Below are 14,390 nucleotides of genomic sequence, written 5' to 3' on the forward strand. Positions count from 1 at the left end.
CAAGATGATGCACAGCGGCCAGGTGGCAATCTGATATTTATGCTTATTTCTCCTGGTTGCATTTAGTGTTACTTGAAATATGACAGCAGTGAAAGGCTGGGACAACTGTGGGTCATCAGTAAACTGTAACTAGTTCATCGGTTCACTCAGCCATCTTCCAAATTATTGTTTCTGTTGTATTCACTGAAAGTTTTACAACTTCACAGTTTTATTGGGAACAATGTTGCACAGTAAGGCAGGCAGGCAGACAGGCAGGCAGGCAGACAGACAGGCAGGCAGACAGACAGGCAGGCAGGCAGGCAGGCAGACAGGCAGGCAGGCAGGCAGACAGGCAGGCAGGCAGGCAGGCAGGCAGACAGACAGACAGACAGACAGGCAGGCAGGCAGACAGACAGGCAGGCAGACAGGCAGGCAGGCAGACAGACAGACAGACAGACAGGCAGTTCTTACTGTGTCTGTAGTCAGTTAGCAGAGTGAATCTGGAAGTTAACTGTGAGGAGAAGAACACAGGAGGAGCTTCCTTCATCACCTGACAAAAGTTTTTAAAGTGAGTTAAATTGACAAAGAGACGATCAGACTAACTGACAGACTCACCTGGACAGGTAAGACAGGCCACCTGTCAATGCAGAGCTGAGTGGCAGAGACGGGTCCAAATACACACTGCTGTAACAGAGTGACAACAAGTACTTTATTAATCTCACTTTTACACACACACACACACACACACACACACACACACACACTGTAATGTGTTATGTACCTGTTTGGGTGCAGACAGTGTTCTATTCAGCCTCATGATTGGTTGTAACCAAGCTCCTCTGCGTTGCTGTTTGGTCAAAAGAAGAGGCCACACCTCCTTTCCTCTCTGTATTTGAAGTCCCGCCCACTCCAAGTAAGCCCCACCTACTGGATGACATCATTACTTTAGTCATTTGATTGTTTCTGTTTGTGTTTCATCTCACAGGTTACATTTAATTCTCTTTTCACTCGGATTTCAAAAAGCTTCATGTTTGAACACTGGAACAGCTGACAGCATCAGCCAAACAGGAAACATTTATTAGTAAACTGTTAATCAAGCTGAAGGTATTCTGTTTAAATATGTTGGGACCCACAGATGAAGTCATTCATTGTGGATTTCAAAATGGCCTCTGAATTGAACTCAGTGTCCCAGAATTCCTCATTCCTCACACCTAGGTGCAAAAGGGTTAGGGTCAGGGTGACAGACCCCCTGCTGATCAGACAGTCAAAACTCCAGCACCTTCTTGTTCTTTGTCTCTCCTCTCCACCTCCCCCCACGGGGCTGTCTGCCCACAAGATCTCTTTTTCTGTGCACAACAAGCTGTGGAGAGCTGCAAGCTGCATTTGCAGGAGGCCCAAAGAACTTCTCCTCACTACAGTGACACAAGGTCCTGCCAGTATTCCAGATCAGTTAGCACCAGCAGCCGCGATGCAAAGCTTACCAGCTAACTTCACAATCTGAGGAACAGCAAGCAACTTAGCACTGAGCTGCTATCCTGCAAAGGAAAGGAGCGACCTGTTTCCTCCTCTGCCGACTTTCACCAGACCTTCACAGCAAGAACACCATTCAATATTGGAATCCCAACCTTGTTCTTCAACTACCAGCACCTTTTTGTCAAAGACTGGTAATGTTGAACTGGGCTTAGATAGCATAGTATAGCCCGGCTAAGCACAGGACTTTAAACTGTGGTTGATGTCATGCACATGTGTTCAATTAATGTGTTTGTTCACTGTTGGAGTTATTGTGATATCCGGTCAGGTTATTGGTAGTTTGCTTTCCTAGACGGCTAATTCAACGTCAGTCGAACGCTGCTTCATACAGTCTCTGCATACAACTAACCATCCTCTCTGAACTGGCATCACACACACACACACACACACACACACACACACACACACACACACACACACCTGTATATAATGCATGTTAGTTAGATTGTGTGTTTTCATCTTTGTGTAGAATAAAAGACTTTCTTGCTGTCTATTCAGTATTGTACAAAAGTGAATGTTGCTAACCTCGACACTGTCAAGAACTCCAAAATCCTTCAACCATTACAGCTGTTATGGTAAATTTGGTTGTAATTATTAAGTTAATTATTAGTCAGTTATAAACAGTTTAGTACCTTTTTATGAGACCGATTTAGTAAAATTGCTATCTTTTCCCTTCTTCAAAGGTGGTGCCCTGAGGTGATCTAATGTAAATTGGATCATATTATTGATACTTATCCCATATAATCATTAATTATTATTGATAGCCAAATTTAACCTAAATCTCCCTTTCATTGTTTCATAAAGACGACTTAATTGTGCCTCGTGTAATGCAAGGCCCAACAAATATAAGTTAAACAAAAACGTTGCTTTGATTGTACATGAAATAATCCTGCAGTAATGTTGCTGTTGTTACTGACTTTAACCACCAGAGGACTTCTTGATTCACAGAAGAAGAGAGGAGGAAAGTTAAGACAACAGTGGCAGTCCAACATGGAGGACTGTACAAGGAGCTCAGCCACCGTTAATGACGTCACTGCTGTTGCACAGTAGAAACGTGAAATTGCAGAGATCAGCTCCGTCTCCGCGACATCCATGTATTCGTCCGCAACACAACGCATGATGGTAAATATTGCTTGGTTAGTGACCATCGGTTGCAAACTACTTTTCGCGATGCATTGTGGGATACTTTGGGTTATGATATAGGGTATAATGATTCCGACTCAACATTCGGAAAGCACTACAAAATGGCAAAGTCACTTTGTGGGGAGTAGTGAGGGATTTCGGGCACAGCCACAGTGTTTGTTACATCTCCTTCTCCGTCTTCTCCTTTGCTTTCTTCTTCTCCTTGTCTTTCTCCTTCCTTTTCTTCTCCTTCTCCGTCCCTTTCTTCTCCTTCTTCTTCTCTGTCTTCTGCTCCTTCTCTCTTTTTTCTTGTTCCTTTTCTTCTTCTTTCCCTCCTTTTTTGTCTTCTCTCAGCTGCTATTCCTTTTCTCCCCTGACACATTTAATCAGTGTCACATTAAAATGCAACACACACCACAGGCAGTGTGTTTGTGTGTGTGTGTGTGTTTGTGTGTGTGTGTGTGTGTGTTTCTGCAGCATCTGCAGTTATGACTGAAACAATTTAACCCTTCACTTTCCTCCTCTCCAACAAAATAAAAGCCTTTCTGGTTGATTATTCTCACACAATACGAGATGGTATGGTTAGCATGCTAACAACAGCAGTTTGTCACTGTCCATCACTACAAGAACCAATAGAAGAAGAAACTTGAGTATTGATTATTGATGGAGCTATCAAGCTAGCATGTTAGCATTGAAAATGTATCTAGCTTCTATAACAGCTTTAGCAATATAGGGTACACAGGTGGCCTGTCCAACCTTTCATATTTAATAAGACTGGATGATCTGCGGCTGAAACATTACTGGAATGTTTTCTTTGATTTGTCAGATAATTTGATTTATTGTTTGCTGTTGAGATGTGAAGTGACTTTCAACAATATAACAAAAAATGCACACACACACACACACAGCACCTGACAGCAGATGATTGACAGGAACATTGTTACTGTGACAACCAGTGAGAGTTGAACAAGTCGACTAAACGGCATCATGGGAGAAGAAGAAAACTCTTTTCATCCTCTATCGCTCTCTTTTTCTCCTGGTGAGTTAAAGTCTCTTCTTCAGTCGGGGTATAAAAGGACAATTCATCTGCATCTGAATGCGTGTGTGTGTGTGTGTGAACATGAATGTGATTTTAGACAAAGCTGCTTCATGCGCACACACACACACACACACACACACACACACAGCAGTAGGTAGCTCAGTTTCGTTTGAAGTGTCTCGATCTAATTTTCTGACTTCCTCTTTTCATCCCCCCTCCTCTAATCCGTTTATTTATTTATTTCTCTACATTTCCTTTATTATCCCCAGACTCCATCCTCACCCCGCCAACCCAAGCCCCCGCCTCCTGGTTTACATTAGACCGACCAATCACAGGGTAGAAAAGCAGGTCCAGGGTTGCCACGGAAACACAGCTGTCACCATCAGAACCAACTAGTCACCATGGTAATGAGACACTTCAATAACCTGTTGTTTGGCATCAATTTGATCACATGACTGTCGGCCAATCAGAAATCAGTAAATATTTGGTCAGCTGAAAGCCGTGACAACGCCCCCTGGTGGTCCTCACGGCAGGACTTGGATCAAAAGGAACAAACACAATGTAAAAATAAAAACATTCTGTTTAAGATGTCAGCTGTCTCTTTGTTACCATGGACACAATGAACTGTTGTGAATTGTTGAAATGATTTAATGTTTAGGATGCAAAACTCCAAAGACTAAACAGAACTGTTAGCCTAGCTTTGCACAGTGACTGGAATCAGGTTGAAAGTGTTAGCGTATCTTTGCACAACTGGGAGCAGGTTAAAAGTGTTCGCCTAGTTTAGCACAATGACTAAGAGCAGCTTGAAAGTGTTAGCACAGTTTGGCTAGCAGAGGGAAAAAAAAATTTAAAGCTAAAACACATGTTCATTAAAAGTTTATCATCATGACATCATCAAGACATCATGACATCACAGACACATACACACTGTCAAAAGAGTTGGGGTGTCTACGCAATGGCCTGATGCCATTGGCAAGTAAAAGGACAATATACCTAGTTTTCACAAGTGATTAAGGAGTACTAAGAGCTCTGCTATTAGTGTATTGTACTAATAATCAAATGTGTAATGTTTGTTGCCATGATTACAATGAAGTTACAATAAAGTGAAGTCAAAAAATGAGAAACAGTTACAGAATCAAATGAAAGGATTAATCAGACAAAAGTAATTTACAAGCTGTAGTGCAGTAAAGGTCGAGATTTCACAACGAAGAAAAAGAGGAACAACAGTTGACAGTACGTCGTCGTGATACTGGAAGCGGCTGCATGGCGTTATAAGGAAGTAAGCAAAATCACCTTTGTAAGCAATAGATGGCCGAAAAGCTGAGAGAGTAAAAAAATGCAGCAGAATGGACTTCAAGAGATTCACAGTTGGATCCAAGGAGAACAGAGCACAAGAAGGAGGAACCGTTTTCACCAACCGACTGTGGATGACAATTTGCCATTCTTTTGTTCACTCTGCTGGCATCAATCTTGGACTTTCAGGAAATTTTCAGCAGGAAAAGAAAGACTGGATCCATAGCCAGACCCTCTCAATCTCGACTACATCTAAGTATGTTGACTAGCCTCAGCTCTTTAAGATTAATCTTTTATTTACTGAATTGTGATTTTTGTCAATAGGTATTCTTGATAATGATGGTAAGTGTGGAAATATCTTGAAGGTTGTTAAAAATGACTCTAGCCTACCAAATTGAAACAGTCCCTTAGGGTTTACCAAAAGCCCCTAAAATTCATCATAACACCAGATCAAGTGCACAGAGCCACCATCAACGGGCGTGGCTGGTGGCTGTTCATGTCAGGTGCCAAGCAGGTCGACATTCAGACGTAGGCAGTGAGAAGCTAGGCGAGTCTCCCTGCTACCAGCTGAAGCAGTTCCTATTTAATCCCATTTTAAAGTAACACCTTGTGGGTTAAGGGACCGAACCCTTTATAAGAGAGAGCTGGTCCAGGACATCCTGGACACGTTTCAACTCAGGATCTAACACACACACACACACACACACACACACACACACACACACACACACACACACACACACTCTGCCCTGGACACCCAAGAGGAAACAGCTGATGAAGGAATGAGAGGAGAAGAGGAGGGTAGGTGAGGAAGAGGAGTGTTAGTGTGAAGGGTGAGGAGGAAGGGAGGTGAAGTTTGTCATTAATCAGTCTTTTTCCCTAAAACTTCAGCTCCTTAATTATTAATAGGCCAAAATACTGCGTATGTGTGTTTGCGTATTTGTGTGTGTGAGAATGTGTGTGAGTCTAATCAGTGATATCCAGTCTCGTCTTGTTATAATGAGAAAACCTGCTGTGAAATTATTCACAAAATTAACTGTTTGTGTGTGTGTGTCTGTGTATGTGTCTGTGTGTGTGTGTGTGTGTGTGTGTGTGTGTGTGTGAGAGTATCCGTGTCTGTGTATGTGTCTGTGTGTGTGTGTGTGTGAGAGTATCTGTGTGTGTGTGTGTGTGTGTGTGTGAGTATCTGTGTTTGTGTGTGTGTGTGTGTGTGTGTGCATTAATGTTGATTGCTAAATGTACTCTGAAACAGAAAGTCGTACAGAGAGGAGGAGGAAAGAAGACAGAGGAGAGACGAGGAGGAGGAGGAAAGGAGAGAGGAGAGATGAGAAGGACGAGAGGAGAGACGAGGAGGATTATTTCATGATCTATACCGAGCAGTGAAACCGGTCTTGTCAGTCGATCTTGTCTCTTTCCGGATGTTCATCTCACAGCTCAGTGATAAAGTCCCAGAATCCGAACAATATCTGAATACTTCAAACATCTACCATTCCTGTCGGGTCCTGAATCTTTTATAGAACTTGGATGGAAGACCAACCAGAAGACCGAAGTCTCATCAGAGGACATGTTGGACTGGGCTGTCCTAACCCGAACCCTAACCCAAAAGTACAAAGCTCTCCTCTTCATCTCGGAGCCATCACACCCAGCAGGGAGCTGGTGATGCTTCAGCTGGTTGTGCTCTCTGACTTGAATAAAAGGAGTTGTAGCATTTGAAAATGCTTCTAGTGTCCTAATCTCCATCTCCAGCTTTTCAAAGATGTTTCTTATTGCAGTCATTATGTGAGTACTGTTGACAAAAAACTCTGATTTGTGTTTTCCAGCTTCCCACCATTGTCTTTATACTCCAGATACCAGAGAAAAAGAGACAGAAGGCCTCATCATCATTTAGCCGCACATTAAAATGTCTGTGGGACACAGCTGAAAGTGTGCCGGTCAAGGTAATGGTGATCTGAGAAACCACCAGCTGAGATCTTTGTTTTAGTTAACCAGTTGTTGTAGGTTTGATCTGATCCGGCTGCCCTGCAGTGACCGTGAGCCTGTGTCCTGTAAGGGGGTTAGATGTCAGACGTCTGACTGTTTCCTCCGAACGTCTGTGAGCTCATGTTCTGCAACCACACGAGACAGAATAGATGCTGATGGTGGACGAGACTCTCTGTCAACCAGAAGATGTGTCGTCCAGTTACACTCTCTGCTTCCACTCTCACTGACCTGCTGCTGAAGTGTTTCAGTCTATCACTCAGTTTGTGAAACCCGTCTGTCAGGACACCGGACAGCAGGCTGTGAAACAAATCTATTCACATGAGGCTGAAATCCAGTGAACAAAAAGCAACGCACAGCAAAAATCCAAACAAAGTACAATCCAGGGCGAGGTGCCGTCAACAAAACTGTGCTGAGGTTACAATAAAATGTTTGATGAGTCACTTTACTAAATCAATAATCATGATTATTATCATTAAATGATATAAGAGCTGGAAACGAGCTGTCTACATGTTGAGTTTTGTAGTATTTGAATGTTTATTTGACTCTCGTTCAGAACTGAACATGATTAAAACATTTAAACCTACAGCAGTTTTACCTCTTCCCTCATATTTTAATCATGTTTTTCTTTATTTATCAATCAACAGGAAAAAGCTCCAGATGAACAACAAAATTTAAAAGCGACATTGTGTTTGTGAGCTGTGTGTGTGTGAGAGAGAGTGAGAGAGAGACAGACAGAGAGACAGGCAGAGAGAGAGACAGAGAGACAGACAGAGAGAGAGAGACAGAGACAGTCTGTCTGTTGAGTTCGGCTTCGAAAGGCTGTGTCTAGCGTAAGCTACCAAGTGGAATGACCAGCTTAGATGTGAAGAATTAGCGCAAATTTAAGTGGGACAGCTCTCAGGTGTAATTTGGTATCTATAATGTCTCTCAGAGCTTTCACAGTCAACCCACTCACACCCCTCTCGGACCACAGCAAGATCACAGTCTACCTGAAGAGGGAACACAGTAACTATGAGGCCTCTAAACCCAGTGAACTGTACAACACCACACATTCATACAGATGGAAATCAGACAGCATGGAGAGCTACCAAAAGGCTTTGAAAATTCCAAAATCCAATATTCAATCGATTTATTTCTTTCTGAAATATTTCCCCATAATAATGATGGTGTAAACACTGCTGTGGGCAAAATTAACGCAATTTTTCATAAATTGGCAAAGTTATCAAACTTGAAAACATCTAATCATAAACCAAAACAGACACACAATAACAAATGGTTTGACAACGACTGCAAAAATATAAGGAAAACTTTAAGAAAGTTATCAAACGAAAAACATAGAGACCCAAATAACCAAAATATACGACTTCGTTACCACGACACCTTAAAACAATACAAACACACACTGAGAGCTAAGAAAGACCAACACACCAGAACCCAGCTCTCTGAAATAGAAGAATCTTTAGAGTCAAACCAGTTCTGGCAGAAGTGGAACACTCTAAACAAAACACAACAAGATCAATTGGCAATACAAAATGGCAGCATTTGGATGAATTATTTTACTGAATTATACAGCAATTTTGCAAAGAACAGTGACCAAAACAAAACACACGCCAAGTGGAGAACTTTAGAATTAGCAATTAAAGACAACCAGAACCCTCTAGATGCTTCAATAACAGAGCAGGAACTGACGGAAAGCATCCAATCCCTGAAAGCTAAAACGGCCTGTGGAGTCGACAGCATCCTAAACGAAATGATCAAATATTCTGATCATAAATTAAAATTGGCTATACTCAAACTTTTTAATATAATTCTAGCAGTTTGCACTTTTCCTGACATATGGAATAAAGGTTTAATAACACCACTTTATAAAAATGGAGATAAATATGACCCTAATAATTACCGTGGAATCTGTGTAAATAGTAACCTGGGAAAAACCTTTTGCAACATTATTAATAAAAGACTTATCAGTTTTATCAATGACCAAAATGTTTTTAATTAATGCCAAATTGGATTCTTACCAAATTTTCGGACAACAGACCACATCTATACCCTCCACACCCTGATTGAGCAAGAATTAGACAAGAAGAAAGGAAAGGCCTACGCATGTTTTGTTGACTTCACAAAGGCCTTTGATTCCATCTGGCATGAGGGTCTTTTCTACAGACTGCTCAACAGTGGCATTGGAGGAAAAACATATGATGTAATCAAATCTATGTACACAAACAGTAAATGTGCAGTTAAAATAGGAGACAAACAAACAGCCTTCTTTCCCCAAGGTCGTGGGGTGAGGCAGGGATGCAACCTCAGTCCAATCCTGTTCAATTTATACATCAATGAATTTGCATGTCAATTAGATCAATCCACGTCACCTGGTCTCAATCTGAATGGTACAGAAGTTAAGGGTCTCCTGTATGCAGATGACCTGGTGTTGCTGTCACCAACCAAAGAAGGTCTACAGCAGCACCTCAACCTCCTGCATACATTCTGTCAGTCCTGGGCCCTGACAGTCAACCCAAAGAAAACCAAAATTATGATCTTCCAGAAGCAGTCCAGAAGTCAGGACAACACACACAATTTCTATTTGGACACCACTAAATTACAGCATACAAAAAACTACACATACCTTGGCCTCAACATAAGCTCCACAGGAAGCTTCAACTTGGCTGTGAAAGATCTGAGAGACAAAGCAAGGAGGGCTTTCTATGCAATTAGAAGAAATATCAAACTGGACATTCCAATTAAAATCTGGCTTAAAATTTTCCAATTTGTATTAGAACCAATAATTCTCTATGGCAGTGAAATTTGGGGACAAAAACTAAACCATGAATTTGACAAATGGGACAAAACAATAATAGAATCTTTCCACACAGAGTTCTGTAAGAACATCATGCACGTCCAGAGAAAAACACCAAACAACGCATGTAGAGCAGAACTCGGCCAATTCCCCCTCATATTGAAAATACAAAAAAGAGCAATTCAATTTTACAATCACCTAAAATCTAGTGACCCCCACACATACCACCACAAAGCCTTAACCTGCCAAGAGCTGAAGCCAGAGAAGAGTCCCCTCAGCCAGCTGGTCCTGAGGTTCTGTCCAGACAACCCAACACGGCCCGGACAGCCTCGGGACCTCAACACCAAGCCAATCAGACCAAACCAAATTATCAACCAACAAAAAGAAATCTACATCGCATACTGGAAGGAAACAACTAAAAGACAGAGTAAATTAAAATGTTATCTGACCCTAAAAAGAAACTTTGCGTTAGCAAATGATCTGAGCACAGTAACAGATCCTAAATTAAGAAAAGCCTTGACTATGTACAGACTCAGTGAACACAGCCTGGCTGTAGAGAAGGGTCGGCACAGACAGAGCTGCTGCCAGAGGAGGAGAGACTCTGCTCCCACTGTGACCGACAAGAGGTCGAGTCAGAACTGCACTTCCTCACCTCGTGCCCCAAATACCAGGCTCTGAGAAATCAACACTTTCCCAAAATAATACAAATACACCCTGAATTTGAACACACAACAAACATGGAGAAACTCCCATATTTACTTGGGGAAATACCCAAATGTGAGAACATTGCAGCCAAATTCATCATCTCATGTCACGACCTGAGGACAGCCAGTGGAACCTGAGAAACTACTCAGAATTTACTTCTTTGTATTTGTTTTTAATTGTTTCACTCTTACTTATTCATTTATTTATCCCCTTTTTTTTTCGTATCAACATAAATGCACACACACGCACACACACACACACACACACACTTACACTCACCAACACACACACACACACACACACACGAACACCACCACACACGCACACGCACACACACACACACACACACGAACACCACCACACACGCACACGCACACACACACACACACACACACACGCACACACAGACTTCCACAGTCTTTGTGCCTGCCATAGACTGAGAGACAGGAAGTGACAATCATTTTTTTTTTTGTTTTTTTTTTGTTTTTTTTTGTTTATTTGTTTGTTTGTTTGTTGTTTTCTTATTTTTGTTATTACAGTCCTGATGTGACTATGACTGAGTCAAATCAGAAGTTATACATATTATACATACAGTATAACTCATTTATTGTAAATATTGTTCTCCTTTATTGTTATTATTATTTTGAATTCTAAATGCTTGCTTTGGCAATATGTACGGTGTTACCTCATGCCAATAAAGCTCTTGAATTGAATTGAAAAATTGAAAAAATTGAGAGAGAGAGAGACAGAGAGAGAGAGAGAGACAGAGAGAGAGGAGAGACAGAGAGAGAGAGAGAGAGAGACAGAGTGAGAGAGAGACAGACAGAGAGAGAGAGACAGAGACAGAGAGAGAGACAGAGAGAGAGAGAGAGACAGACAGAGAGAGAGACAGAGAGAGAGAGAGAGACAGAGAGAGAGAGAGAGCACACAAACCTGTAAAGATGAACGGCTGTCCTCCTGAAAACACCCAATTATACCCTGGAGAACTGTATGTGTGTGTGTGTGTGTGTTTGTGTGTTATATAGTTGTGTGTGTGTGTGGGTACAATAAAGCTTTGGTCTCAGTTTATAGAGACACTTTGTCAGACAGTCTGAACACACCCACCTCCTGAGTCACTGTAGATACACGTGCACACGGACCCTCTGCCCCTCACTCACCTTCACCCTCCCACTGCTACACTATACACGCCCCCCCGTTCAGTCGCCCCTGTGGCACAGAACAACATCCACACAACCGAAACCAGAATTTCAAACAGACAAATTAAACCCAGGACTGTTTTTAGATCAAACTGTGTTTATGACAAATCCTTTATCATAAATGATGTAATTTTAGATAACAATTTAGACAGCATTCTCCTTACAGAGACATGGCTCAGCACTGATGCACCTGTTGCTTCCCCACCAAATTTTAACTTTTTATTTTCTACTAGAGGGGGACAAAAAGGAGGTGGAACTGCTTCAATCACTGAAGACACCACGTTATCAAATGAAGTCTTTTTTAACAGCTATGTGTCATTTGAGTAACATGCCTTTGTTTTTAGCAGCCCCCCCCATCCTCTGTATGACAGTCTACAGACCACCCCAGTATTCCACCTCTTTTAACAGTGAATTCTCAGAGGTACTATCAATTACCCATAGCAATTCTAACAGAGCCTTATTAACCAGTGATTTTAGTTTACACATGGATAATTCCTCAGATCCTATGTCCAGAGAATTTTTAAACCTTCTACATTGTCTAGATCTTAAACAACATGTCACGCAGCCAACCCACAGCAGGGGGCGCACCTTGGACCTGGTCATAACCTATGGCCTGTCAATTGGTGTGCCCTCTGTTGTGGACCTTGCTGTGTCTGACCACTTTTGTGTGTTTTTTACAATCACCAGTTTTAACCAGCGGGAGGCCCCAGTGAGAACAGTGAGGAAACACTACCTAACTTCTGAAGTGGCTGCAAATTTTATCCAGATTTTACAGAGCACTCCTGCAGAAATTTTACCAGCACCATGTGATTTTATTGTTGACAGTTTTAACCATAAAATAAAGTCAACGCTGGACTTGGTGGCTCCACTAAAACAATTAATACAAGACCTACACCCACGTGGAGAAATGCGGAAATTAAAAAACTGAAGAGAAACTGCAGGAGTGCTGAGAGGAGATGGAGAAAAACTAAGTTAACAGTTCAATATGAAATTTTACGTGGACACCTCAAGACCTTGAATAACGCAGTCAAACAGGCAAGAATCTCCCACTTCCAAAAACTTCTCAACGAACATAAAAACAACCAAAAATTCCTCTTCTCCACAACTGACCTTTCGACAAACACAAATTTTAATAGATCCTCCAAAACACCAACTGACACCCTTTGCGAGGACTTTGCAGACCACTTCAGAAGTCAAATCAATGACATCAGATCGAGTCTTTTACCTCAACAGATTTTAAATGTTGACACACCTGGATTATTGATTTTACCCAAGGAAACACTGGAGAGTTTTGCCCTGACTGATGCAAGGACACTTGGTCGAGTCTTCTCCCAAGTAAAGCCCAAAACCTGCCCAATTCCCACACTGTTTGACCGTTTATGACTTAATTGACAGTACAGCTGAAGAGGGTGACAGGAAACAGGGAGAGAGAGAGGGGGAGGGACACACAGCAAAGAGACCCAGGCCGGCAGTCGAACCCGGGTCCGCTGCAGAGCCTCAGCACATGGGGTGCCTGCTCTACCAACTGAGCTAAACGGCGCCCCCCACACCCTGTTTTAAAACACCTTGTGGATACTTTGAGGATCAGCTGTTATACATGGTGAATTCAAATGGGTGTCTTCCCCTTGATTTTAATCAAGTAAATTACATTTTAATCACAAACAACATTTAGAGAAGTATCAGTCTGGTTTTAGGATGAACCACAGTACAGAGACAGACCTTTTAAAGATTTTAAACGACATCAGGTGCAACTTAGATAACCATAAACTCACAGTCTTGGTACTGCTGGATCTAACCGCCGGCTTCAATACAGTGGACCATCACATTTTATTAGATAGACTGAAGAACCTGGTCGGTCTCTCTGGTACTGTTCTTAACTGGTTTGTCTCTTACCTCACAGATCGACACTTCTTTGTAAGTATGGATGTTCCTCAGAAACCCACAAAATAAAGTGTGGGGTTCCCCAATGGTCAATTTTAGGTTCAGCTCTTTTTAATCTTTACATGCTTCCACTTGGGGACGTCATCAGGAGGCACAACATCAGCTTTCATAGTTATGCTGACGATACGCAGCTGTACATCGCTGTGTCTCCTGATGACACAGGGCCTATTGATGTCCTTTTTAACTGCATTTTAGACATCAATACATGGATGGCAGCAAATGTCCTACAGCTCATTGGGGGCCAAATAGAGGTTTTAGTCATTGGTCCTGAAGGCCAGAAAGAGAAACGTTTACCAAAGTTAAAGGATTTAAAACCATAACAATCTGTAAAAAATCTGGGTGTGATTTTTGACTCTAAGTTCAGTTTTATTCCACACGTCAAAAATATAACAAAGGTTTTTACCATCTTAAGAACATAGCCAGAGTGCGCCCATTTCTCTCTCAGGCCAGCACGGAGGTGCTGATGCATGCTTTTATCTCCTGTCGTTTAGACTACTGTAATGCCCTGCACTCTGGCCTTCCCAAAAAAGAGCATTTTGAATCTACAATTACTACAAAACTCAGCCGCATGAGTGCTGACAAGGACCAGAGGGCGGGAGCACATTACACCAGTTTTAAAGTCGCTGCATTGGCTCCCGTGCGTTTCAGGATTGATTTTAAGGTTCTTTTACTAGTTTTTAAGTATCTTGACGGTCTGGGGCCTTCTTACTTATCTTACCTGCTTTTAGCCCCCGCAAACCCTGAGGTCCTCCAGCACTGGCCTTTTAACTACACCACAGGTTAGTTCAATGATAAATGACACTTAAACATT

General features: G+C 42.0%; 1 protein-coding gene across 1 annotated transcript in view; it reads right to left on the reverse strand.

Annotated features, from left to right (window-relative positions):
• Positions 1 to 14,390, reverse strand: part of tcerg1l (transcription elongation regulator 1 like) — a 57,891-nt gene that overhangs the window by 27,654 nt on the left and 15,847 nt on the right. The window contains exons 6-8 of the mRNA XM_030400757.1: positions 761 to 906; positions 595 to 663; positions 451 to 490 (exon numbers count right to left, since the gene is read on the reverse strand). Coding sequence (XP_030256617.1) covers positions 451 to 490; positions 595 to 663; positions 761 to 796 — 145 coding nt within the window. The 5' untranslated portion in view covers positions 797 to 906. The remainder of the gene's footprint in view (positions 1 to 450; positions 491 to 594; positions 664 to 760; positions 907 to 14,390) is intronic.

Source organism: Sparus aurata, chromosome 20, assembly GCF_900880675.1.
Source record: "Sparus aurata chromosome 20, fSpaAur1.1, whole genome shotgun sequence".
Lineage (NCBI taxonomy): Eukaryota > Metazoa > Chordata > Actinopteri > Spariformes > Sparidae > Sparus > Sparus aurata.